Source organism: Zingiber officinale, chromosome 3A (assembly GCF_018446385.1).
Source record: "Zingiber officinale cultivar Zhangliang chromosome 3A, Zo_v1.1, whole genome shotgun sequence".
Classification (NCBI taxonomy): Eukaryota; Viridiplantae; Streptophyta; class Magnoliopsida; order Zingiberales; family Zingiberaceae; genus Zingiber; species Zingiber officinale.
This window is the reverse complement of record NC_055990.1, coordinates 142,362,307-142,386,007: the sequence shown is the minus strand read 5'-3', so window position 1 is coordinate 142,386,007 and position 23,701 is coordinate 142,362,307. Positions and strand designations below refer to the sequence as shown.

Here is a 23,701-nt window from a genome sequence, read left to right as displayed (position 1 = left end):
CCTTAATCTCACTTGAATCTATCCCATGGATGAGATATCACTTTTAACCTAATCATATAAATTGCCCTCACAATGAGATTTGAAAAAAAAATTCTTTCTTCCCTCGTATGTGCAGTAGAAAAATAATTAAAAAATAATAAAAAAATTAGAATTTGAATGGGAGGAATATTTTAGAGGTAGACCTTTAAATACATATAAATTATATTTTAGATTAATTGAGACGATAGTTGAATATAAGAAAATCATCTATCTACTATATATTAAAAAAGAACCTTGTTCTCGTCAATCCGTCTCTAAGCTAACACAAAAGAGATAAATCATGAATAACTATTAGTTATTAGTACACATGATCAAGGTATAGAAAAAATATACTTGGATACATCAATTTGACCTTTAAATCTCATATAATAACATCTCATATTTTAATCATCACATTGTCCCAAAAAAAATAATACACTTATGTTCGACAGAATTATAACAAGTCGGTGAATGATCGAGCAAGGGAATCCTAAGTAAAAATACTAATGATAATCCTCAAGTAGGGTAAAAGGTGTAGATATTTTTTTTCCCTAGCTCTTTTAAATTTTGTTTCTTTTACATAATTTTGATTTAAAGCAACTTGAGTTACAATCCCTTCTATATGAACTTTTACCTTTGTAAATAGAAGAGAAGTTTATATATATCAACTCTTATCTCAATTCATGAAAAAGTGTTTCCATCCTCGGGATTCAATGGTTCAGGGCTAAACAACTTTTATTGCAAAAAAAAACACACTCGGACTGTAATCAAATTTGATTACATTAACAAATATTTCATCATACATATATATATATACTTCCCACTGTCACTCACTCCACGCACCTCCGGTGCTAAAGCCCCAGTAGACATATATGTGGCTCAACCCTTGCGATGATCAACTAATTGAATGGCATTCATTGCTTCAAATATCAAAGTTTGAAACAACCTTTGTGACTTTCTTAGAGTTTGTTTATTATTGCGATTTTGATCAAAAGTTCAACATACTATGCACACACTTCTTAGAACAAACAGCTCAATACAGAGGTTAAGGTAGACAAGAGCCCCTTTTTATTGGAAAAGTAACTTGCTGAATAGTTTTGAGTCTTGATATTTCATGACTCAACCTTGTTCACTTCAAAAGGGAGGAGGACCATGAGGCCCTGGAGGTCCTCCAAAAAAGGGGCCACAGCATTCCTGAAGCAAGCAGCAGCAGCACAAGAAGTAAAAACTGCAATCCAGCAAAATTAATTAATTTATTAATTGCAAATGATAATTTTAATGATTATTGGATCGCCGAGTGACCCGGTTTTTCCTTATCGGTCCAACCGGAATCAAATCATAACTTGTACTCAAAGAGGTGTTTACTTGAAGAGGCAGATAGATGTGTGTGCAGTAGGAAGGAGAACTAACCATGAAGGTATGAAGCCACCAAAACCAGGTCCCCCCCATCCTGGACCTCCAGGAAGAGGGGCCCACCCTGGGCCAGGACCTGGTGGTCCTCCAGGCCCCATGAAGAAGCAGATCAAAACTTCAAAAATAAACGGAAAGAAGCAGAGGAGAGGAGGGAGCTGATAATGAACACCTTGTGTTTGTGTGCCTTTGTTTCAGAGTAGATTGGGGGGTTTATAAAGCCATGAAACAGGAGAAAGCTCATCTACCTTTCTTCCCTAACAGTCAATCTTCATTCTTCAGCTACTATTCTTGAATTGTAAAAGAAATAAATAATATAGAAAAAGAGGTGTTTCCACATGGCAATAGACAATGAATGGAATTTTGTTGGATTGCTGTTTGAAGGTTTGAAACTACATATTCTCCTTCAAAATCCTCAAGGATGATATCGAAATCCTCCAATAAAATCTATTTTTATAGGTGTTAGATGAGGTTTAAAATCGTCTAATAGTCGATAGTCGACTGTATGCCTCCATCAATGGATTGTTCCTTTAAATTCGACTTGTCTTCACTTTAGGTCGAGGATGTTGAGATGTGAAAATTGTTTCTATCTTATTTTGCTATGTCTTGACACATATTATTCCAATTCTTTTTTGTTTTTTTCTATGAAATTAGGATGAGAACCTGTTCCATTTTAGTTTTGTGATAGTGACTTATTGATGATTGGTCATGAATATTAATTTCTTCTCTCTATTTTTCAATCAGTATCCCTTCAGCACAAGCACATTCATTATAGCACAAAAAATAATTATACTCCTCTTAGATATCTTTTATTTCTAAATTATATTAAAAAGACAAATCATAAAATCGATTTATAATTAGCCGTAAAGTGACTGATAGATCACTCATGAGATATATCTAAATTAACTTCAAAAATGATATATTTTTCTTTTATAGTTTATCTATTTTTTTTAATTTACCTCTTAATTTTTTAAACATAACAATTGCACTTCTAATTCATTGAATCATAACAAATACGACTTAAGTGATTATAATATTTGTAAATAAAATTAATATTTAATTTAATAAGTACTTATTACATTTTAACACTATACGGTACTCACTGAATAAGCTCAACTCAAGGGTAATTTCCAAGGGCAAATTTAAAGATACTGTAAATTTTAAGGGGCCGTCGATTTTTTCATAAATATCACATATTTGAACGGTTTTAAGATATCACACGAAACCCGATTTGATTTAAAAAAAAAAAAATACTTGAAAAAGAGCACCTAGCGGAACGAGACGACGAACCCCACCGATCGATCTGGTCGCCTGAATCTCTCGACGCCGGCAGCGACTTCGCCGGATTCCATACAAGCATTTCCTTCCTTATTTTTTATAGCATCGGTGATCTCCTTTCTTCACCGCTTCCAGCTGCGTCCCGAATTCTTCTGCTCATGTTTTCATGGGTCGGAATGACCTAGGGTGTGGGTACCGCGGCTCTGCCATTTCCGGCGGTGGAGCTTCTGATGTTCGATTTGTTTCCCCTGTCCCTCCTTTCGCCGCTCTCGACCTTCCTTCGGTTCTGGCTCCCGGGGAGTAGTCGACGGCCGCCGGGCTCTCAAAACCCCGTCTTGCGAATGCGAGGAAGAAGCGCGCATCCTCCCGTGTGAGGATGGATGTGATTTTGGACACTGAGGATGAAACAGGGTTCAATCCCTTTCGTTACGGTGCGGCAGTTGCTGCATCGGATGCTCCCGGGCCGAATGAGTTTGGAGGAACGCACAGGCATCAGGAGAAGTTCATCAAGCCATTTCATGCCAAAGAGGAGGAGAAAGTTTCAGAGAATTCGGAATCAGGTGAGTTTGAGTCTTTGAAGCATGGAGTTGATGCTGGTGGTTTTGTCTTTTGGAATGGCACGAAGACAAGCTCCAGGTTGGAGCAGAGCACCGAATATTGTGCTTCGGAGCCGGAGCATGGTGATTTTGAGTCTAATCCAACATCCAGAAATTTAGGAGCTGAGAATACTGCATTTAGCCATGACAGAAGTGGTTGTGATTCTGCTGCTGATATATTCCTGCTTGGGAGGGAATTGAAGGAAGACACTAGTTCCAGTCAAACTATGCCAGTGGTTGATCCAAATTTTGGTAATTTCACATCAACTAAATCTGAAAGTTCTGGATTTGATTTTGGTGCTGAATCGTCAGCAAATTTCAATTGGGATAATACTGGGGAGCTGAGTAAGAAGGGCAGTTTGGATACGTTTTCATTAGTCGACAGCAAGGAGAAAAGTTTGAAACCTAATTTGACTACTGAGAGTTTTGGCAATCTAGATTTTGGTAGTTGTCAGTTAGGGAAGTATAAAAGTGCTCCATTTGCCGGAGAGGTAATTAATAGTTTTAAAAGTGAAAGACCTAATAAACAATCAAGCGAAACATCTTCCTTTGCGGATAGAACGCCCATGCATTCTGATTCAATAGGTCTGAGCACAGGTGATACCTTGAATTGTGGCAAGCTGCTGAATCCTGGGGTTCCATTTGTAAATAGTTTTGTACCTAGAAAGCTTGAAAACACCTTTGTTTTTGGGACAAATTCAGCAAGCAATTCAGATTCAAAAGATAGTGTTGCTAAGAGCATTAGACAACCTGTAAAAAGTGGAATTTGTGATGATTTTTCTTCCATATTTAATAGTAGGGTGCGTATTTGTTCTAATTCAGCTGATAGTTCTTTTAAAGCTTCTGATAGTCCTTCATTCTCTAGTCTTCATGATCAAATGGAGAAGCTGAATTTGCAAAATTCTGATGATGCTATTCTTTTTGAAAGGATTAACCAAGGCGAAGAGGATACTAGATTAAATTCTGCTAATTTTTTCGTGTTTGGTAATAGTAATTCTGCTCCGAGCAGCTTTCATGCTGAATTAGAGAAGCTGAATTTGCAAACTCCTGTTGATAATATTAATACAGAAAGGGGAAACCAAGCCGTTGAGAGTGCTAAACTTAATTCTATTAATCCTTTCATGTCCCATGAGTCTGGTCCTAGTAGCTTTCAAAATGTAATGGAAAAGTTGAATTTGCAAAGTTCTGGTGATGATTTTGCTTCTCAAAAGAGAAACCAAGATGATGACTACACAAAACATGATCCTGTTGATGTTTTTGTGTTTGGTGAATGTTTTCCTAGTAATCTTCATGATGAAATGGAGAAGTTGAATTTGCAAGATTCAGGTGATGATATATCTTCCAAAATCAGAAACCAAGCTGATGAGAGTACAAAACACAAGATGGCTAGTTCTTTTGTGTTTGTTAATGACAAGTCTTCTTAGACTTCCTCTGGCTGTAGTCCTGTAAATCCATCAACTGAGAAGGATAATAAAGTGGAGATTCAGAGAGAGCTAGAGTCAGATAATGTCAGGACTGTCTTCAATTTCACAGGTATGCCCGAGCAAGCAGGAATTACACACAGAATTTAGAAGTTCAAAAACTACAGAAGACCTATTGAAGGAGACTTTATTTTCTGGATGATGTCAAACATTCATTGGAAGGAAGGCTGATTGTAAAGATTTCAGAATGAGAAAAAGAAATAGTAAACTAAAAAATATCATTCTACCACATCAAACCTTTGCTCAAACATTTTCCTCCATTGAAGAAGTGTTTGAAAATAAATATCCAGATTCTGTTGATTGTTGCTTATCGATGGATTATTCTCCTTATCAAGAGAACTTAGTTGCTGTGCCAAGTTAAGAGAAGATTCAGTACCATCAGGTAAATCCAAACATGTTGCCTCAACCCAGGCATCTATCGATACACAAAAATCAATCCGTTTAGATGAAACTGAATGCCTTATTTCTACCACACAAAACTTGAATAACACTGGAGATGATCCAACACATGGTGAACTAAATCAAAATGATTCCGTAGATTATTTAGACAGAGAATTTGGTCTCAAATATTCAGAAAAATTTGTTCCAAAGTCTGAAACTGAGTATGTTGCTTGTGGAACTAGCATTGCTGCAACAGAAATTGAACCTCTAGGTGCTAGTCAGGGAGGAACATGCTTTACTTCAATTCTTCAGTAGAAGACTTTGATGGTGAAAATTTTATGTTTGGTGCATCATCTTTTGATTCAAAGTCCATTGTCAGCTTCAAAGTATCAACGCTGAAAGAAAAACAAGATGAAAGTTGTTCATGAGATTTTAAATCCTATTTCAAATTTTGCTCCCATGGATACATCAATGAATATTCTTCAAATTCCCAGCAAGTCAATGCAACCAAACCATGCAAGAGTAAAAAAAATGTGAGCAATACTGGAGATGGCACAAATACCAGCCTCGAGGTCAAGAAAGAGTTCATTATTTCTGACCCTGGAAGAGTAGCATAACAGGAAGCTTGTGAAAAGTGGAGACTTAGGTACTTATTATATCTTTTCTCATTTATTAACTCTGTTTGTGCACTTTCATGTATTTTGTAAGGTACAAGGAGCAGCACCTGTAACTGAGTATGACTTTGATTAACTTTATTCAAGATTACAAGGGCTTGTTGTTTGCAAAATGTTATCAGTTAATACAAATGGGCTTTACATTGTTGACAATTTCACCTTCATTAGGGGTAATCAAGCTTATGCAGAAGGACATCTTCTCGAAGCCGAAGAGTACTATACACGAGGGCTGAACTCTATCTTTTAGAAAGAAAATAATCAAAGCTGAAATCAAGCATTGATGTTGTGCTATAGTAATCGTTCAGCTGCACGAATTTCCCTTGGAAGAATAAGAGATGCTCTTAATGACTGTATGCTAGCTATTACAATAGATTCCAGCTTCCTCCGGGCTCAAGTCAGGGTTGCAAGGTGAGTCTTTATTGATTTGGTGGTTGATGCCATATTTTCATTCATTACGTGTAGTATTTGATTTCAATCAGATTTTATACATGTACATTATACTTGATGATTGTCGTGAATCTTGGGATAGTTTCTCTAACTCTTCTGAAAAGCGTGCTAATTTAGTGAATCATATGTCTTCATGATGGAAAGTGTGGATTTTCTAAATTCTGGGTGCAAAAAGAATCAAGTCCTTTTTCTAACTACTTGTTACTTGAAAGCTCTGTTTATGTGGAGACATTTTTTTTCCTAAAAAAGATATCACGATTAACACTTGAAACTTAAGACAAATGAGGATGGACATAAAAAGTAAAGATAATTCAATGAAAGTAAAATAGAAGAGATAAACCAACCGCTGATCAATTCTCTTTTACTTGAACTTAAATGTTGAAACTGAAAAGGGGAGACTAAGATGTGAAAGTTAAATATTCATCTATTTTAATTATTTCTGCAAATATGGTGGAGGAATGAAACATTGCTTCTATTCATGACTATAATTTAATCCTCTTGGATCATAAGGCAAACGAGGATGGACTTAAAAAGAAAAGATAATTCAGTGAAATCATAGTAAAATGGAAGAGATAAACCAACCGCTGATCAATTCTCTTTTACTTGAACTTAAATGTTGAAGCTGAAAAGTGGAGGAATCTGCAAATATGGTGACTAGTGCAAATATGGAGGAATCTGCAAATATGGTGGAGGAATGGACTATTGCTTCTATTCATGACTATAATTTAATCCTCTTGGTGACTAGTGATTTTGGCCTACAATCTGCATGTCAAGCCATTAAGTCTGGAATGCAAGTTTTTTTTAATGAAGGCCATTAAGTCTGGTATACAAGTTCCTTTTTCTTCTTACATGAGTTCATGTTCCATATTCTAAGAGCTTTCATTGGCATCACATAAAAGATGCCTGTCCTTGGGATGATTTAATGGTTACCACTGGTTGTTAAATAACAATTTAAATAGTCTTTTTTGCTGCAGATTACTTCTATCTTACCTTTGGTTGTGATAGCCAGAGCACTTTTGTTATTTTTTGTAGATGTTTTTTATTAAACTTAATTTAATTGATGGTCAGATGTTTGGTTGCTTTTTTGTTTTATGTTGCATTATGATTTATACAACTAAAAACTATTACCTTATAGTTTGTTACTTGATATAGTTGCCATCTCACACTGGGTGAAGTTGATGAAGCAATAAAATTTTTTAATGACTGCTTGCTCTCAAAACATGATGGGAATCTGGATGAAAAAATATTGACAGTCTTCTGATGGACTTCAGAAAGCTCAGGTAGCACTTGATCTAGTTCTTGTGCTGATTACTTGGTCTTCTGATATAACATGGCTGATGTATGGTTTCTATTACATGCAAAATGACTTATGAGATTGCCTCAATAACGGTTAAACCAGTAAGGACCTGCAGGATCAGAAAGATTTTGTGATATCTTTTGAGAAAATGGTAACTAATTTGCCTGCAAGCAATTCCTTAAGCTATGACTTTTTACTATTTTATTTTTTGTCAGTTGAATTTGTACTTACAAAGTCATGCGTGTAGCAAAATATAAAGACTAGTATGCTTTTGGAAAGGGATAAGCTTAGAGAGCGTTTGGTTTCTATTTTCATTTTCTAAAAACGTGCATTTTTCGTTTTCTTAGAAAATGACATTTAGACATTCTCTATTTTCCCATAAAATGATATCTCCTTTTCTAGAAAACAAATGTGGAAATTTTCAACCAATCAATATTTTTTAGTTTCTCAGAAAATGAAAATAGAAAATTTACAAACCAAATGCTGCCTTAACCTTCTAAGGTTGGATATCTGATTTTGTGCAGCATGGTATTTTCAAGGAGATATGCTAAGCAGGATTTATTTGAAGTCTAGGCAGATAGATGAAATTTGCAAGTGTTTGTTGTTGTTTGTGGTACAATCTTATTTGTTTAGCGTGTTATGAATGTTATGTTATTCAATTACTCTGCTGAACAAAATTCAACATTATGAAAGCTCTCTAAAGCTAACATGAAGACTAGATTGAGAGAACAACTCAGCATGTGTTTGTCATCACTTTTTATTTGTACATCTGGAAGTCTCTGGTACTACATATTAACAATTTCAAATGCTCTAAAATCTGAATATCAACATGATATAGGATTTACTTTGATATATAAAAAGTATATAGAAATTTTACAACAAATTCTCTCAATAGCCTACGAAACCCCACTAAATGCTCTCAAGAATGTGGATTTTGTGGGGTTTTTTTTTTTTCAATTGTTTATCTATGAATATTCTCTCTTATCAGAAAATTTCATGGGATTGCTGAAGCCTCAAAGTTGAGATATATGATCATGGTATGGACATGCTCTAAAGCAACAATATATTTTATAATTAGAAAAGTTGAATTCATTTAGAGTGGAAGGTGTGAGAGGTAAAGGAATGCCAAAAAAAAACATTAGCTATTGTTATAAAAATTAATTTAACTAATTTGTATATCAATAGTGATATAGTCTTTCCACCAGCTCAAGTTCAAACAATGGATAAAATTCATGTAGCCGATCTTAAATAGTTGGGACAAATATAGCTTGTTGATGATGATGGTTGTGCATTGAGCTCAATAGTGTTTAATCCATGTAGTCAGCTAATAATGGTTGGAATGTATTATTTGTTTTTGATGTCATTGTCATTTAAGTAGAGATGCAATTCCTGAGCTACTCCTTCAATTGTTTTATACTTTAATTTGTAGCACATAAATTACATATAGTGTTTCATGAGGCCCATATTACCAGTAAATGCAGATTATATTTGCATTTTTCTTCAATAATAACTCACTTTATCATGGAGTGCCAATGTAGGATGACTAATTGCACTCCCTGATAAAGGGTTCTTTTTTGACCCATTTCATTAATGACATGGACATACACATTCATGTTTTCTCTACTTAATGGTACAATTCAAATGCTATATGGAAATTAAATTTTTCCAAATTGAAGGGTTCAAGTATATGAAGAATCCACTGAGTGTCTAAGATATACATAAAAAGGGTTTGAGTAATTTGAAAAAGGAAATTTGTATTTATGCTTTGCTGCTGGCTCATTCCTGCCTCATATGAACCATAATAATTAACTATGTTGTAACCTATTTGGAAGAAAGAGTTACCTGCTGATTTTTTTATGGTTTGGTTCTTACAGCTAATTGATGATTAACATTGCTAGACTACTGCTATACGTGCTAATCCTCAACAAATAAAATTTTCATGTTGAATTATTCTGTTTGCTTTAGTTATGCTAGTTGTGTGCACTTTTTGTTCGATTACCTTTGCCTTCACAAATTGGTAGACTAAAATACTTCTTTGGTGCCATAGCAAGTGGCTGATCGCATGAGCCAGGCTGAGGAGCTTTACTCAAAGGACATGTGATGGACTGACAAAGGTGTTACAACTGATCTCTGAGTCCTTAATAATAAGTGCACATTCAGAAAAATTGATGGCAATGAAAGATGAGGCTCTTATGGTTTGTAATTTTAAGTTTAATTGTCTATGGTTTGAATAGCGTCCTTAGTACCATAATGACCATTCTTCTCTTCTATTCGAATATATATTGGAAAGTAGCAAGAGGATTCATATTATCTCAGATACATGTTTTGAAGATCTATTTTAGTATCCTGAATATTGTTCTTCAATTTTACAGCTTCAAAGGTATGAAGAAGTAATCAACTTCAGTGAGCAGACTATGGGACATGCCGAAGTTAATGCTTTATCTTCTGGAGTCAATTTACAGCCAAACAAAGAAGATAACTCTGTAAATCTCCAAATTTTCCCCCTATATTGCTGGCGTTGGCTCCTGAAGGCAAGGGCTAACTTCTATTTAGGAAAACTAGATCAAGCATTTGAATTGCAGAAGAAGCTTGAATAAGGGAAAAGTATAGTGGACAAGTACTGTTAAATTTCACTATATTTTCTCAGAATTTAACAGGATAATGTTGTTTCTTCAAATATGTTCTTACAAATATTTTATTTACCTAGGGATAGCAGCAACTCAGACTCTTCCACATCACTGTATGCCTCCATATGTGAGCTGTTACGCCTTAAAGTAAGCCATTTATTTTCTTTTTGGCATTATGCTTAGTAGAACTATTTTAAAAAATTTATGTAACATGATTTATACTTCAGGCACCTAAGCATACCTTTGGCCTTTCTTTTCTGTAATCTCAGAACATTTGGTAACATTAAGTTCAGATCAGCTCCACTTTGTTAGGGCAAACCCTATGTGGCTTTTGTTTTCATGTTATTTATTTTGTTACGATTGGTGTTGGTTTACTTTAAAACAATGGCATATCGGCTTAGTAAATGTTTATGATGAGAATAAAAGGGAAAAGTAAGTAAACTTGGAGATACTGAAATCATTTCAACAAGTGGTGCAAAAAATGATAACCAAAAGCTAGGAGAGGATTTAATGAAGGACTGATAATCAAAGAAGTGAAACAATAACTGCAGGAACAGCATCTGGTTTGAAGATGCATCCTGATCTAGCAGTAGGTCTGTTAATTTTCTGTTTGCTTCATAGGAATCTGGAGCTTACAACCACGTGCATCACCAAACATGAAATTTTCGATGATAGACTCATCTATTCAATTTTTGATGATTGTGATGTCAACAATTGTGATGACACAATTCTTTCCACTTTCCTGGCATATAAATATTCTTGTCATGGGATACTGAAATGTTAGACAGTCATTATACTTTGGTTGCAAATGCATCATAACAAATTAATCTTTCAGTTTGAAGGGCGTGTTGATGGTCTAACTTCATATTTCTTCTCATTGTCATAATCATTGCAAGTCATCTATGGTTTATTAAATATCTCAGAAAGAAAACAAGTGCTGTGGACAGGAATAAGAAATGATTCAATCATCATCATGAACAACAATAGGAAACCATGAAAGGGAGTGGTCGTAGCAGGAGATTAGTGTAAGACTAGGAAAATGTCATAGAAGATATGGACATTGGCAAGGTTATTGAAATTGAGATTTTACCTAGGTAACGGGGAGAGGATTGTAAGAATAGAGAGCAGTTTTATGAGCTTAAAATTTAGTTAAAATAATTTTTAGAATTATGATTGGCACATAATTTATCACGTTTTAGAATATAATTGTAGTAATATGAACATTTTATATTTTTCAATCTAACCAAGAATATCAAAATTGTTCATATAGAGGGTCTAATTGGAATTGTTCAAGCAACTTAGTGATCATTGATCTCTAGCCAATTGATTCTGAGTAGTTTTATCAAGATAACACCCAAATTGTGAAAACACTTCTACTCCACAACTTGTGCTACCTTTAATTTAATCTGTTGGCTACTATTTATGGCTTTAATTTGAGCTGCGGATCCCACTATGGAAACAAAAATACTGGCACTAATAGGAGTTTGGATTCTGACATTGAATAGATTGGTGGATAAAAATATTTGTCCATCTGCTATAGAAATTATATTAGTAGGTAGGAATATAAGATGAAACGTCCTATTGTATGTTTAAGTGACAGGTAGCAACTTCTATCAAATGAATAATGAATAACAATGACAAAATGCAACCATGTGGGGATATGCTGGTATAACAGAAGATTAAATCAGTCAAACTGCTAATATGTTGACAAAAGTAAATGAATGGTCAGTTGGACTTCTATAGTTATCATGTTATGGTCCTCTTTATGTGGATGTAATTAACCCTCTTTTCATTGATTAATAATATTACACTATCTCTAATTCATTGAGACAATACTTTAAAATAAGAAATAAAAGTACATTTGTGCTTATTCACAATATAAATTATGTATCAACCTAGGTACACTGTACTGACACTAATAGATAATTAGACTGACATTTGAAAATTATGATATCTAATAATGGCAAATTCCTTTAGAAGGCTGCTACCTTTATTCTCGGAATTATTTTTGTGTGACTTTTGGTTGTTGTTTCTTTTCATAATTGTATATTGAATTTTTTTATTTTTATAACTCTCATTCTCAGGCTGCTGGAAATCAAGCCTTTAAAGAGGAAAGACATCTTGATGCAATAAAGCATTACAGTGCTGTTTTAGCATTTAATATTGAATCACGTCCTTTTGCAGCAATATGCCTCTGTAACCATGCTGCTGCATATCAAGCTGTAGGCCAAATTACTGATGCAATTGCAGATTGCAGTGTGGCCATAGCCCTTGATGCTACCTATCCTAAGGTTGGTCAGTAGCTTTATTTCCTAAGCTCTCATATGGTAATTTTAAGTTTGTTGGTTTCAAGTCCTTGTCCTCTTCATTTGCACATTATCCTAAGCCATTACATGTCTCTTCACCCAAACCTAGTTTATGCAATACATGATATTATCCACTTTTGTTGGTTTTCTTTAACAGGGACATTGGGTCCTTAATTGGAAAGCATAGTACTTTTTGGCCACCACAATCCATACATGCACTCAAAATATCTATAGATGGACTAAAATTTGGAAGAACAAATCTCTTCAAATCAATCTGCAATTTGGTGACAAATTCCTAAGAAGGAAACTCTTCAAAAAATTGGACCAAAAAGTTACAAATTGACCTTCAAATTAAGAAAAGGTCCAAGGTGGTCAGAAGCTAAAAATTCTGGAATCTAACTGTTCCAAACCAAATTTGCATCAAACTCATCACATAAGGAGTGCTGAGATAATATATATTGCATGTTATGCAAATCAATATTTGCTTCCTTTGTGAGAGGAAGGCAATGTTTCACTTGTTCATTGAAAGCAGATTTCTGATCTCTGCAAGATGGTTCTAAATATGGTGTTCTGAACAATATGCACAAGCACTTTTGGGTTAAGAACAGTTCTTATCAGACTACATACAATAACTTGACAGTTGAGTTTTTAAATTTCAATTCACCTTCAAGCTTATGCTTGGAAAAACTCAAATGTTCTTAACAATGACATCTCTTTAATACTCTTCTTTTATTCCATGTACTAAATATCTTTCATTGATGATGTACAACAGGCACTTTCTAGAAGGGCTTCCTTATATGAGAGGATCACAGACTATGAACAAGCATCTAATGATCTGCGCAGACTTGTGTCCCTTTTGGAAAAGCAAATTAAAGTCAAGGATAACCAAGCCGGTACTTTGGAAAGTGCTGTCCCTAACCAAAGTGATTTATGTCAAGCTCGGTTGCGGCTTTCTATTACGGAGGAAGAGGCTAGGAAAGATATCCCTTTGGATATGTACCTTATTTTGTGAGTTCTTGCTAATTTGGGTTTGCCTTTTATTGTTTTTATATTTAACTAATAGTTGTATTCTGTTAAAGAAGTCATGAAGGAATTCAAGGTCTAAATTACACTTCCATCTTTTCCAATAGTCTGACATTTATGACACTAGAATTAGGGCAAGATCAGCTGGGTTGAACTGGTGATGCTCAACAACTAGCCCATCCTTCTGCCTGTCTAGTTGCTAATTAGTTGCTACTATATATTAGCAACTAGGTGCTACCCTAGACAATAAAATAAGAGAATATAAGTAAAGTTAGTATGGACATTTTCAATATTTTAACATGCTGATCAATTAGATTTGAAGGTATGAGAAGTAGACAGAAATCAAAGGAAACTCTAGCTAACCTGATTAAAAGTGAATTAAGATCTGAATATTAATAGTGATGTAGTTTGAACGGAGGATTAGATTTATGTAGCCAATCTAAATAGCTAGGACTAATCCAGTTTGTTGATGTGGATATGGTTAATACCTACAATATAGCTAGGAATAAATAGCTATGAATGACCTCAATGTTTCTCTTCCTAATTGTTGAGAATACTTTATTAGACCAGTTGAATATATTTGTTTCTAGTTATGGTTCCAACATATATTTTGGCAACTTTAAGGGAAAAGACCTTGTAATAATGTAGATATAAATATCATCCTCATCATCCTCATGTTGGATTCAACCATTTAGGATCAGCTATATGAAAATATTTATATATTATGGTTTTGTTCTGTAACCTTATTTACTTTGTTTAATCTTTCTCTGCTCTGATCAATAACTTAAAAAAGAAGTTTCAGATGCGAAAAGACAGAATGCTTGATTCAAAACCCTGAAATTGGATACAGAGTGTCCTTGGATTACAAAAGCTTCAACCTTAATATTTTGATAATTTGTAATTGAAATTGATTTCATTTTTTTTTTTCTCATTGACATAATTACTAGTCTTATTGTTTGGGCACCCTTAATTCACAGGGGAATTGAATCATCGAGCTCTGTAGCAGATATAAAGAAGGCATACCGAAAAGCTGCATTGAGACATCACCCAGATAAGGTACATGCCCTGGATAATCTCCAACCATTTCCTGCCATGAAATGCAAGTATCGAAATTGTACTAGATCTTCTGAAGTTGTTTTTTAAAAAAAACTTTAAATGCAACGCTGCAGGCTGTTCAGATCTTGGTCAGGAGCGAAAATCTTGACAAGCTTCGGAGAGAAGTGGCTGAAGAAGTCCATAGGGATGCTGATAGATTGTTGAAGATGATTGGAGAGGCATATTCTGTACTTTTAGGACCCTCAAGGAATAAACCTACTAAACTTTAAGAGAATTAAAGTGACACTTGCCTCCCTTCGTTAAGGTTTATGATAGACAACAGAATAGAAAAGAAGCACGAAATGAGTTGCATCTCGTTTGTCCATAGGATAGATCACATTGGTACTTCATAGTTTTGAATGGTAGTTATGAAAAGAGAAAACACACATTGTACATAAGGTACGTGTTTATGCGGAAGTATAGTGTGCTTGTGTTTGATCTTATGTTAGCATTCATGTGCCGATGTTGGGCAATGGAAACTATTTGTTTTGATAAGTTAATAGATCTACCAAGAAATGCCCATCCATGGTGCTATTCTTCTTTCTTTCTTTCGCCCACAATGAACCAAACTAGAGAGACCAAAACTTTCAAAATATCTCTTTACAAAAAAAAAAAAATTATTATTGTTAGTTTTTCTCGCAAATCATCCTAATTCTTTGCCTTCATTATAATATGCATATTATACCACCAAAAGAACGTTAATTAATTAAGATTCTTTGCCTTCATAATCGATCAGTGCCCTTCTAGAAATCTGCAAGTGCTACTGTCTAAACCTAATCCACCATGTCAGAAGATAACCAATAAAGCGCGAACTCTCTCTCTCTCACACATTTCAAGTCGGCCCACATCACTTTTCCTTTAAAGCGATACGCTAAAATTAAAGAAGCTCCCTGTGCCAAAAAGATTCTCCGCCCATTCACTTCATAATATAGATAACTATATATATTTGGTTATATGGGAGTAAAAGTTGATATTAATTCAATAGGGAAGAAATAACTTATGAAATTAGGTAAAAGATGATTTTAATATTCTAGTCAATCTATTTTTAGGCTAACATATAAAAGATAAATAATAAATGATTACTAATCATTAATGTAGGTGACTAAGATATGAAAAAAATATATTCCGACATGTCAAATTTTGATCCTAAGATCTCATGTGACAGTATCTTATATTTCGAATCATGTATTGTTCCGAGGGGATGATAAATTATGTGACAAAAATTGATTTACTTATCTTCAGTGTCCCTATCAATTCATTTCTAAAATAAAATAGAAAAAATAAATCATAAATGACTATTAATTATTAGTATAAATGATTAAAATATGAGGAAGAGATAAATCATGATATTAATGATAAATCAAGGTCCTATACAATCGGCTAAGATAAATCGGAAACATAGTTTCTTATATTGGAGAGAGAGAGGCGGGTTGAAATTAAAGTTGAGTAGAGTGGAAGTGGTCTCACTTCAAAAGCACACTCTGCGTTGGAAGCTCTTGCATGCATGCATGCATGCAGGGATATTTCCAAATCTGCATCGTTGGGCGTGAAGCCCTATTCTGTAAAGCACTTGGAGGAACTCAACTTTACTGAGCTAGATATTTGATGATCATTATTTTATTTTTTTTTACTTTTTAAATAAAAGTTATAGGACTTATTATTTGTCAATTTTGCCTTTGGGAAAAAAAACAGTAGGAAGATTTATGAATATTAGCAAATCAACAGCTTATTGTACTAAGTTTAATACTTTATATAAATGAGATTTTATTGATGAATATAATACCTCACGAATTAATACATTTGAAATACAGAATTAGTCCGTATATAATCAAATAAAAATATTTATTCACACATTGTATTACCCTTATATTCCTAAATAACAGAAGTTAGTTAAATTTTGCTACAAAGTTACACTAAACTTTTTTTAAAACATATATATTATGATTATTTAAATTTTTAATATTTTTAAGCTAAGCTGATTGGATTATGCATAGTTCGACTCATGAACGACAAATACAATCAAGTCCGATACAAATGTCAAACACAATCCAATTGGACCCTACTTGATTCACAGCCCTCTCTCTTTACTATAGATATATAATTTTTACCAAGGTTTGTCAGAATCTTGCTTTATGCAAAAGTCACAAAATTTGGCATTAAAAAGGTAGATCAGATATTGTTCGCTACCCTAAAAAGTGGACCATACGGTGGATGCCCTTTTTCTTTTCCTTTCCTTTCTTTTCTTTTGTTTTTTTTTCCCTTCTTACTTTTGCACATCTTTTCTTCTCTCTATTTTTGTTTATTCGGTCTCGAATTTATATGAAAATTTGTACCTAAATTCAACGAGCAGACGTAGAAAATAATGGCTAAGCAACTCATAGTTACGTACTTCTATGCGTACAGAATCTTGAGGAGTACGAGGAGACTCACTTTATCTCTATACGATAAGTTTTTTCTTTTAAAAAATTATAAAATTATAAAATGTATAATTTTTTTTATTTATTATAATTGTCATGGGAGGGTAACTTGAGAATGACGAAACAGCAAGGGGCATTTCGACTGCAATTATAAAATATGAGAAGTAGAAGAATAATGATGAAACTATAAGGGGTTATTTATAAGAATAAGCAGTGTGCGGAGTAAACTAAAATTTTCACTGAAGGAAATGCATTTGTACATTAGCTCAAAAAATAGGGACAGAATGGAATAGTTTTGAAACAATTGGAATGAAAATACAAATTTTTTTGGGTTCCTTCGATCAAACCATCAGTCATCCCTATCGTCGACGGTCGCCGGCGGCGGCGCAATGCTTTCAGTGGCCGGGGCGACGGCAAGGGCGGGCGGGCGGGCCCGGGAGAAGATGTTCTGCCCCGGGGCGAGGACGGCCATCGGGTCGTACCGCCGCTTCCGCTGCACGAAGCTGCCCCAGCCTCCGCCGAAGTGCGCCGCCCAATCGGCCTCGTTATCGTATCGAGGGATGTATACTTTGAAGTCGTATCCCTTACTCCGGCAGTGTCGCAGGATCTGCCGGTTCTGCTCCTCCGCCGCCTTCGCAGCCTCCCCCGCCTCCCCTGGTCCGGGCGCGATGAACCGCAGCAGTGCCACCAGGTAGAACACCTCGCTCCTCGGCAGCGCCACCGACATCCGATCGTCCCACCTGATCAGCCCACAGCCGCCGCCACAATTTTAAACCACTAAAGGTCGCGCCTTTGCCGCCCAATCGAGAGAACAGAGATAACTCACCCACTCCGCCGCATGGGGTAGACGAGCATCGGCCCGCCTATTCCCCGGCGGAGGATGCACTGGAACACATGGCGATCGAAATCGACGATATCACCGGCGGAGATGAATAGGTTCAGCCAGGGGTGCGGCGTTTCCCACGTCCCGCCAGCGCGCGCCTTCGCCTCCACCTTCGCCACCCGCGACAGGAACTCCACGTAGCCCACGTCCGCCGAGAACTCCGCCCCCTTCATGTAACGCAACCGCCGCAGCGTCTCCTCCTCCCGCTGCCCAAACCCCAAACCAAGAATCAGGAACACTTAAATCACCAAATCGCCACCGTGAAACCGGAGAATTTTAGGGGATCGATTGCTCCTTGCTTTACCTCGTCAACGTGGTCAGCTGCGCGGTCGTCGTAGTAGAGAGCGAGCTCGAGGCAGTAGAGGACGGGGCCGGAGGAGTCGGCCAGAAACTCGGACGGGTCGAAGGCCGAGTCGGGAAGAATCGGCACCGAGTTCCATCCGCTCACCGGATCCGACACGTCGTTCACGAACACAAACCCCTCCACGTAATCCAAGGTCGACGAGTCGGCTTGAGTCACAAGCGACTCGGCGTCGCCGGCGAAAATCTCAAAGTCCGTGTACACCACCCGTCTCCACCTCACCTGCGTCCACGAATTGCGAATTTAGGAAATTTATTGGATTCAAATGAAATTTTCACAACCCTCCCAGTTTCAAAAATCTCATTCTGCCCCTAATAGATTTCAAAATCTTATTCTTTAGTCCTTTACTGTTTTCCGATGGCCCATGTCGTTTCATTATTATTAGTTTACACCCTGTACTACGCTATTATGTAATATCAAAATATTGCTGTATCTTTTAATTTTATCGTTTGTATCTCATACTTTTTCAAATATTATCAATTCACCCCGCCCTTCCTGTTAACAGCAGAGGAAGTATAAAGATGTTTCAGCAATAGTGCCAATGGTAAGAATAACAAAATTGTAAGGTGTATTACGAAATATCAAATAAAAATCTGGGTCAAGTGAAATGTACTTCTCCGGGCACTAGATAAAATGTTCAGTTAACTTCGCCGGACAAAGCAGAGTAAACAGAGGTTCACCATTTTAGGGGCGGCGAGGAGCGGGAGCCGAGCGCGGGTGATGATGCCGAACTGGCCGAGGCCGCCGAGGACGGCGAAGAAGAGGTCGGAGTTGGAGGAGGGGGAGCAGAGGCGGCGCATTCCATCGGGCGTCACCACTTCCATCTCCACCACGTTGGCAACCTGCGGTAGTTTATTATTATTGCAGAAGTTAACTGTCAATCATTCAGAAACAATCAGAATATAGAAAGTTTATTTTATAGTAAACAAAACTGCAGGATCATATTTCCAAGGTAACACAGATGCTATGGGTTAACATCAAAGTATCAAACAACAATAACAACAACAACAACCAAGCCTTATCCCACTAGGTGGGATCGGCGAGCAAAGTATCAAACAACATAATCCTAAATACAAGAGATCATTTTGGTGGAAAAAATCATATATTATCTATGATACTAAAAAAATGCCCCTTAATGACAATCTCCGATAATTTCATTACAGCAGTACTATGTCATGCATATACATCGGAGTCCAACAAGTAAATAGCAGAGATCTAAAAATTTCGAGCTTTGAATTTCATATCATCTGTTTACTGACAATTAAGAAACAAATTCAATGCAAATTTCAGAAATGATATCAAGTATCTACAAGATACCAATAATCATAACCATTCAAATAACCAACATCGCTGAAAGCAATGGCAAAAAGTATGCGAGTACCCGAACTTATTATACGGCGTCTTTCCAACTAAAACTACCTGGCAGAGATTATAGGTAAAGCTGTCATAATTGTCGATTACAACGATAGGCCTTTCATCCTTTGAACTCACTGAAACTGCAGCGCCATTCCCGACAACGGAAACTCTAAGCGTTGTAGGCAGGGTGCTCCTCCCAAGGGAAAGACGTCCACGACTGAGACCTAAAGCAAGCAGCTGAGGTCAAACAAGCGTGCAACACGATCCAAAAAAATGAGACCCCAAACAAGCGCGCAACACGAACCATAAACAAAGACCAACCATTGACTCACCCGGAGATCGAGAAGGGAGGGAGACGGCGGTAGCGCCGACGGAAGAGAGCCGGCGTGGGCCGCCGTTGCGTGGGGTTTGGGGAGCGGCGTAGGGTTTCGGGGCGAGGGAGAGCAGAGAGGAGTACGCCATGAGAAGGAAGGAAAGGGACAAGTTTTGAGGTGAGAAAGAAGAGGAGGCCGGAGGGTATAAATAGCAGGGTTGGGGGAGTTCCTTCGAGTGGGTCCCACTTCAGGGAAGGCCCCCATTGGCTATGAAGCTGGGTAACTTAGGAAAAGCCAAGGTAAGCAGTAGTAGTAGTAATATTTCCTAAATTAAAATTAATAATTTAATATCAGAATTGGAAGTTTAAATTTTAAGTGCAAGTAATCAAACACATCTTAATAAATTTCAAATAAATAAATAAATTTAAATAACTTATTAAATTAAATCACATGTATTCATAAATAAAATTTATTAATTATAATCATCAATAAATTTTTCTTCAAACTTATAAATAGATTTTAAAAAATCAAAATAAATAAATAAAATTATAATATAAAATTCACTAACTACTCAAATTAATTTTCAACCATCAAATAACATCTAAATCAACTGAACTCGAAGCCAAGTTAAATAGAGGGCGTTTGGTTAAATGATAGGAATGACTATAGATATGAGTTTGATAGTAGGGTGGAATGAGAATAGGAATAGAAATGAAAAACTAAGCTAAATTTGAAGAAGAATTTTGCTAAGCTCAATTTAGATTCAGTTATAATAAGTTGAACATCTTAGATTCATTTTTGATTACTTGTAACATCTAGATTGACTTAGTTACCACTAAAAAGGTTTTAATAACTTAAAATTTAATATAACTAATTAAAGCATCGTAAAATTTATTTGATGATATATTAGTAAATTTATTATACGATAATATTATGTTATTATCTCACTTGCACTCAAGAATTATACAACGAATGAACAAAATACAATCCTCACCTGCAAAATAAACTTTTACATAAAAAAAAGTAAAGAAGAAAAATAAAAAAATTCAATTAATTAAAGGGGGTTAAACTAGATAACTCTTTTTATTATTGGCTCAATAACAAATATAAAAATGAAAATTTTAAATAAAATATGATAAATTAGTAGGAATTATAATTAATTTTCTATTTATTATCTAAATAAAAAAAATACTAATTATCAAAAAATAAGCAAATCAAACATTCTGTAGTTTTTTTATTATTAAAGTAGGCATAGGTCAAAGTTCATTGTAATATTGGGGCTAGATAAATAATGTTGAATTGTGTGCATAGGTGGGGAGCAGTTCAAATCCTCTGGTTCGTAAAACACAGACTAAAGGATCCGTACTCGGTGGAGAGTTCATTGGATAATTCTTTACTAATTGTGTTTTGGAACTCAGTCTAGAATCTCTTTGGCTTTAGGGCATCCTAATAGAGACTAAATTATTGGGTTTAGAAAATAAATCTCCATTTTTAAACCTATTATATCATTGGATGGCTTGGGTTTAATCCATTAATATCTCGCCATCAAGTTTGACTATATATATATACACAATTGTAACGGCTAAATTAACACACATTTTTTTTTATTTTTTTTATATATTTACATTTTTTTTTGGCAACGACTGAGTATGCATGGGATCACTATGTCAATTAATTAATTATCTTTATATTTTATTTATCGATTGTAATATTTTTTTTAATTGTTGTACTCTATTTTCGAGATTTAAATAAATTCTATATATATTTTAGTCTGAAATACTATATTTAAATTATAAATATTATTTATTAACAAAAAAAATATAAAATGAAATTTATAAAAAAAGATATATGAAGTGAAGGTAAATTTAATATTTTTTTTGAAAATACTATATTTAAATTATAAAAAATATTTAATTACTAAAATTTAAAATATATATATAATAAAATTTATAATATATGAAATGAATTACCGAGTTTATAACTTTTGTTGATGTGACGGGTGATAAGATAAAAATAAATTTATTTATCATTGGGGATATCTTTACACCTTGTTTGGAAACAACTTAAGTGAAGGAATTGAATTGAATTCCATTAGGAATTGAATTCCAGCAAGAATTCAATTCAATTATTATGTTTGGAATGAATTAGTGAATAACAGAATTGAATTGAATTCCTTAATTTGGAATCTATTTGAATTGAATTTCATTCTTATACATTTACTATTTTATCCTCATGACTAATCATTTAATAACAAAGAGAGTGTTAGCATACCACTCTTGATCAATCCAGCGCACGGGAAGAAGTTGGTACATGACGCACAGGAGCAAGCAATCGGCAGATGAAAAAAAAGGGAGTTTTAAAAGGGGCATTTAAGTAATTCTAGTTTTCAAGGTAAATTCTCTATCCAAATCAGATGGGTTTTGGTCTGATTTACATTTGCACTATTTCATGAAATTAGAATTCAATTCTTGAGCGATTCTATATCAAAATTTTATATCAAACAATGAAATTAAATTTCAATTCCACTAAGAATTCAATTCTTAGTCTTTCCAAACATGTTGTTAGTGAATTTATAACTTTTGATGTTACAGGAGGTGATGTGATAAAAATAAATCTATTTTTTAGGTTTATCATGAAAATGCCCTTAGGGAAAGGTATTTTATTGAATAGCTAGTCAATTATGATTTTGAAAGTTACTAATGCTATCATGATTTCCAACTTTTTCCCTACATCTTCAAATTGGGGTTTATAAGAAAGTGAAGGATTATTTTGAGAATTGGGCCGATTTACTTGGTTTAAATTTAGGCTTAGGTTCAGTAGGTCTGTAAATAAGATGTTTTAACCATTATGTTTTAAAAAGTAGGTGTTTTTTCATCCTCAATGGTTAACAAAGAGGTTGTAAAGTCAAGGCCAACCAAAGATGATTAGAAATATAATCAAAAGTTCTATATTAAAAAAAATCATGGATTAATCTAATTAGATCTAATTCGTCTGCATCTCTGACAAATTCCTTTTTTTGTTGTTTTATTGTTTAATTATTGTACTGAACACAACAAAAATGACATGGGCTACTCCTACAGGAAGAACATCACATCATATTTTATCCTTATATAGACTCATCTCTATATGAACTAAACACCTTTTATAATTAGAGGGGAAGTTAGATTTACTTAGACCACCTTGTAAGGGTTCAAATGTGGTTCAAGGATGCCCCTGGGTCATGGTGTTATGGTAAGACACTCAAGTAGTTTTTCAAGCATCCACAATTCGATTCTTTTAGTGAAATGAAATTTTTGAGATGTTAATTGCTAGACGAGGAGCTCTGTCTATCGAATGTTAGGATTTACTATTTTCTTGGAGGCTTGTGTATTCATCTCTATTTGTTGAATGATAGATACAGAATCGGTCGAATCAACATGGGTTTGCTTGATTGTTGTGACATCTTATAGGTAGGTGTGCTCCTAGTTGAGGGAGTTAGTAATCGCAATATGGGGATTTAACAAAAATTGTTCAATATATTCAGCCTTCAAGTAGTCCTCTTATTGGGCCAAATAATTTTGTTAAATAATTATTATTATGACTAACTAACTAGCCTTAAAAGAAAATAAATAAAGGGAATATGAAATTAAAACTTATGCAACCTCATGTAATTGAGATTACTAATTAAATATAACTCATCTATAATTATTATTTGTAACAAATGTAAATTATAATAATTATAATAATCAATGCATGAT

At 34.9% G+C, this 23,701-nt stretch overlaps 4 protein-coding genes and 1 long non-coding RNA gene across 7 annotated transcripts; 2 read left to right on the top strand and 3 right to left on the bottom strand.

Moving 5' to 3' along the window:
* Positions 1-953: 953 nt before the first annotated feature.
* On the bottom strand, positions 954-1,613 carry LOC122054087. The gene is made up of 2 exons (XR_006132552.1): positions 1,429-1,613; positions 954-1,246 (listed from the first exon to the last, which is right to left on the bottom strand). It is a non-coding gene; the product is annotated as an uncharacterized LOC122054087 (long non-coding RNA).
* A 1,036-nt stretch (positions 1,614-2,649) lies between these two features.
* On the top strand, positions 2,650-9,662 carry LOC122052598. 3 transcript variants are annotated; one of them, XM_042614191.1, is made up of 4 exons: positions 2,650-5,810; positions 6,007-6,246; positions 7,438-7,565; positions 9,630-9,662. In XM_042614191.1, the coding sequence occupies exon 1, from the start codon at positions 3,083-3,085 to the stop codon at positions 4,724-4,726; it is 1,644 nt and encodes a 547-aa protein (XP_042470125.1). In that variant the 5' UTR covers positions 2,650-3,082; the 3' UTR covers positions 4,727-5,810; positions 6,007-6,246; positions 7,438-7,565; positions 9,630-9,662. The 3 variants fall into 3 exon arrangements, with proteins under 3 accessions (XP_042470125.1, XP_042470126.1, XP_042470124.1); XM_042614192.1 differs by lacking the exon at positions 9,630-9,662 and adding an exon at positions 7,660-7,721; XM_042614190.1 differs by lacking the exon at positions 9,630-9,662 and having other exon boundaries at positions 7,438-7,733.
* Positions 9,663-9,672: 10 nt separating this feature from the next.
* Positions 9,673-15,081, top strand: LOC122052599 (dnaJ homolog subfamily C member 7-like). Its single transcript, XM_042614194.1, has 7 exons — positions 9,673-9,777; positions 9,955-10,065; positions 10,290-10,356; positions 12,294-12,500; positions 13,288-13,523; positions 14,516-14,594; positions 14,708-15,081. The coding sequence occupies exons 2-7, from the start codon at positions 10,004-10,006 to the stop codon at positions 14,861-14,863; spliced, it is 807 nt and encodes a 268-aa protein (XP_042470128.1). The 5' UTR covers positions 9,673-9,777; positions 9,955-10,003; the 3' UTR covers positions 14,864-15,081.
* A 2,229-nt stretch (positions 15,082-17,310) lies between these two features.
* Positions 17,311-19,378, bottom strand: LOC122050720 (cytokinin dehydrogenase 11-like). Its single transcript, XM_042611606.1, has 5 exons — positions 19,369-19,378; positions 18,975-19,168; positions 18,238-18,516; positions 17,877-18,139; positions 17,311-17,790 (listed from the first exon to the last, which is right to left on the bottom strand). Exons 1-5 carry the CDS (start codon positions 19,376-19,378, stop codon positions 17,400-17,402), a joined length of 1,137 nt encoding a protein of 378 aa, XP_042467540.1. The 3' UTR covers positions 17,311-17,399.
* Positions 19,185-20,137, bottom strand: LOC122054086 (anthranilate synthase beta subunit 1, chloroplastic-like). The gene is made up of 2 exons (XM_042615926.1): positions 19,983-20,137; positions 19,185-19,874 (listed from the first exon to the last, which is right to left on the bottom strand). Exons 1-2 carry the CDS (start codon positions 20,110-20,112, stop codon positions 19,618-19,620), a joined length of 387 nt encoding a protein of 128 aa, XP_042471860.1. The 5' UTR covers positions 20,113-20,137; the 3' UTR covers positions 19,185-19,617.
* Between the last annotated feature and the right edge of the window lie 3,564 nt (positions 20,138-23,701).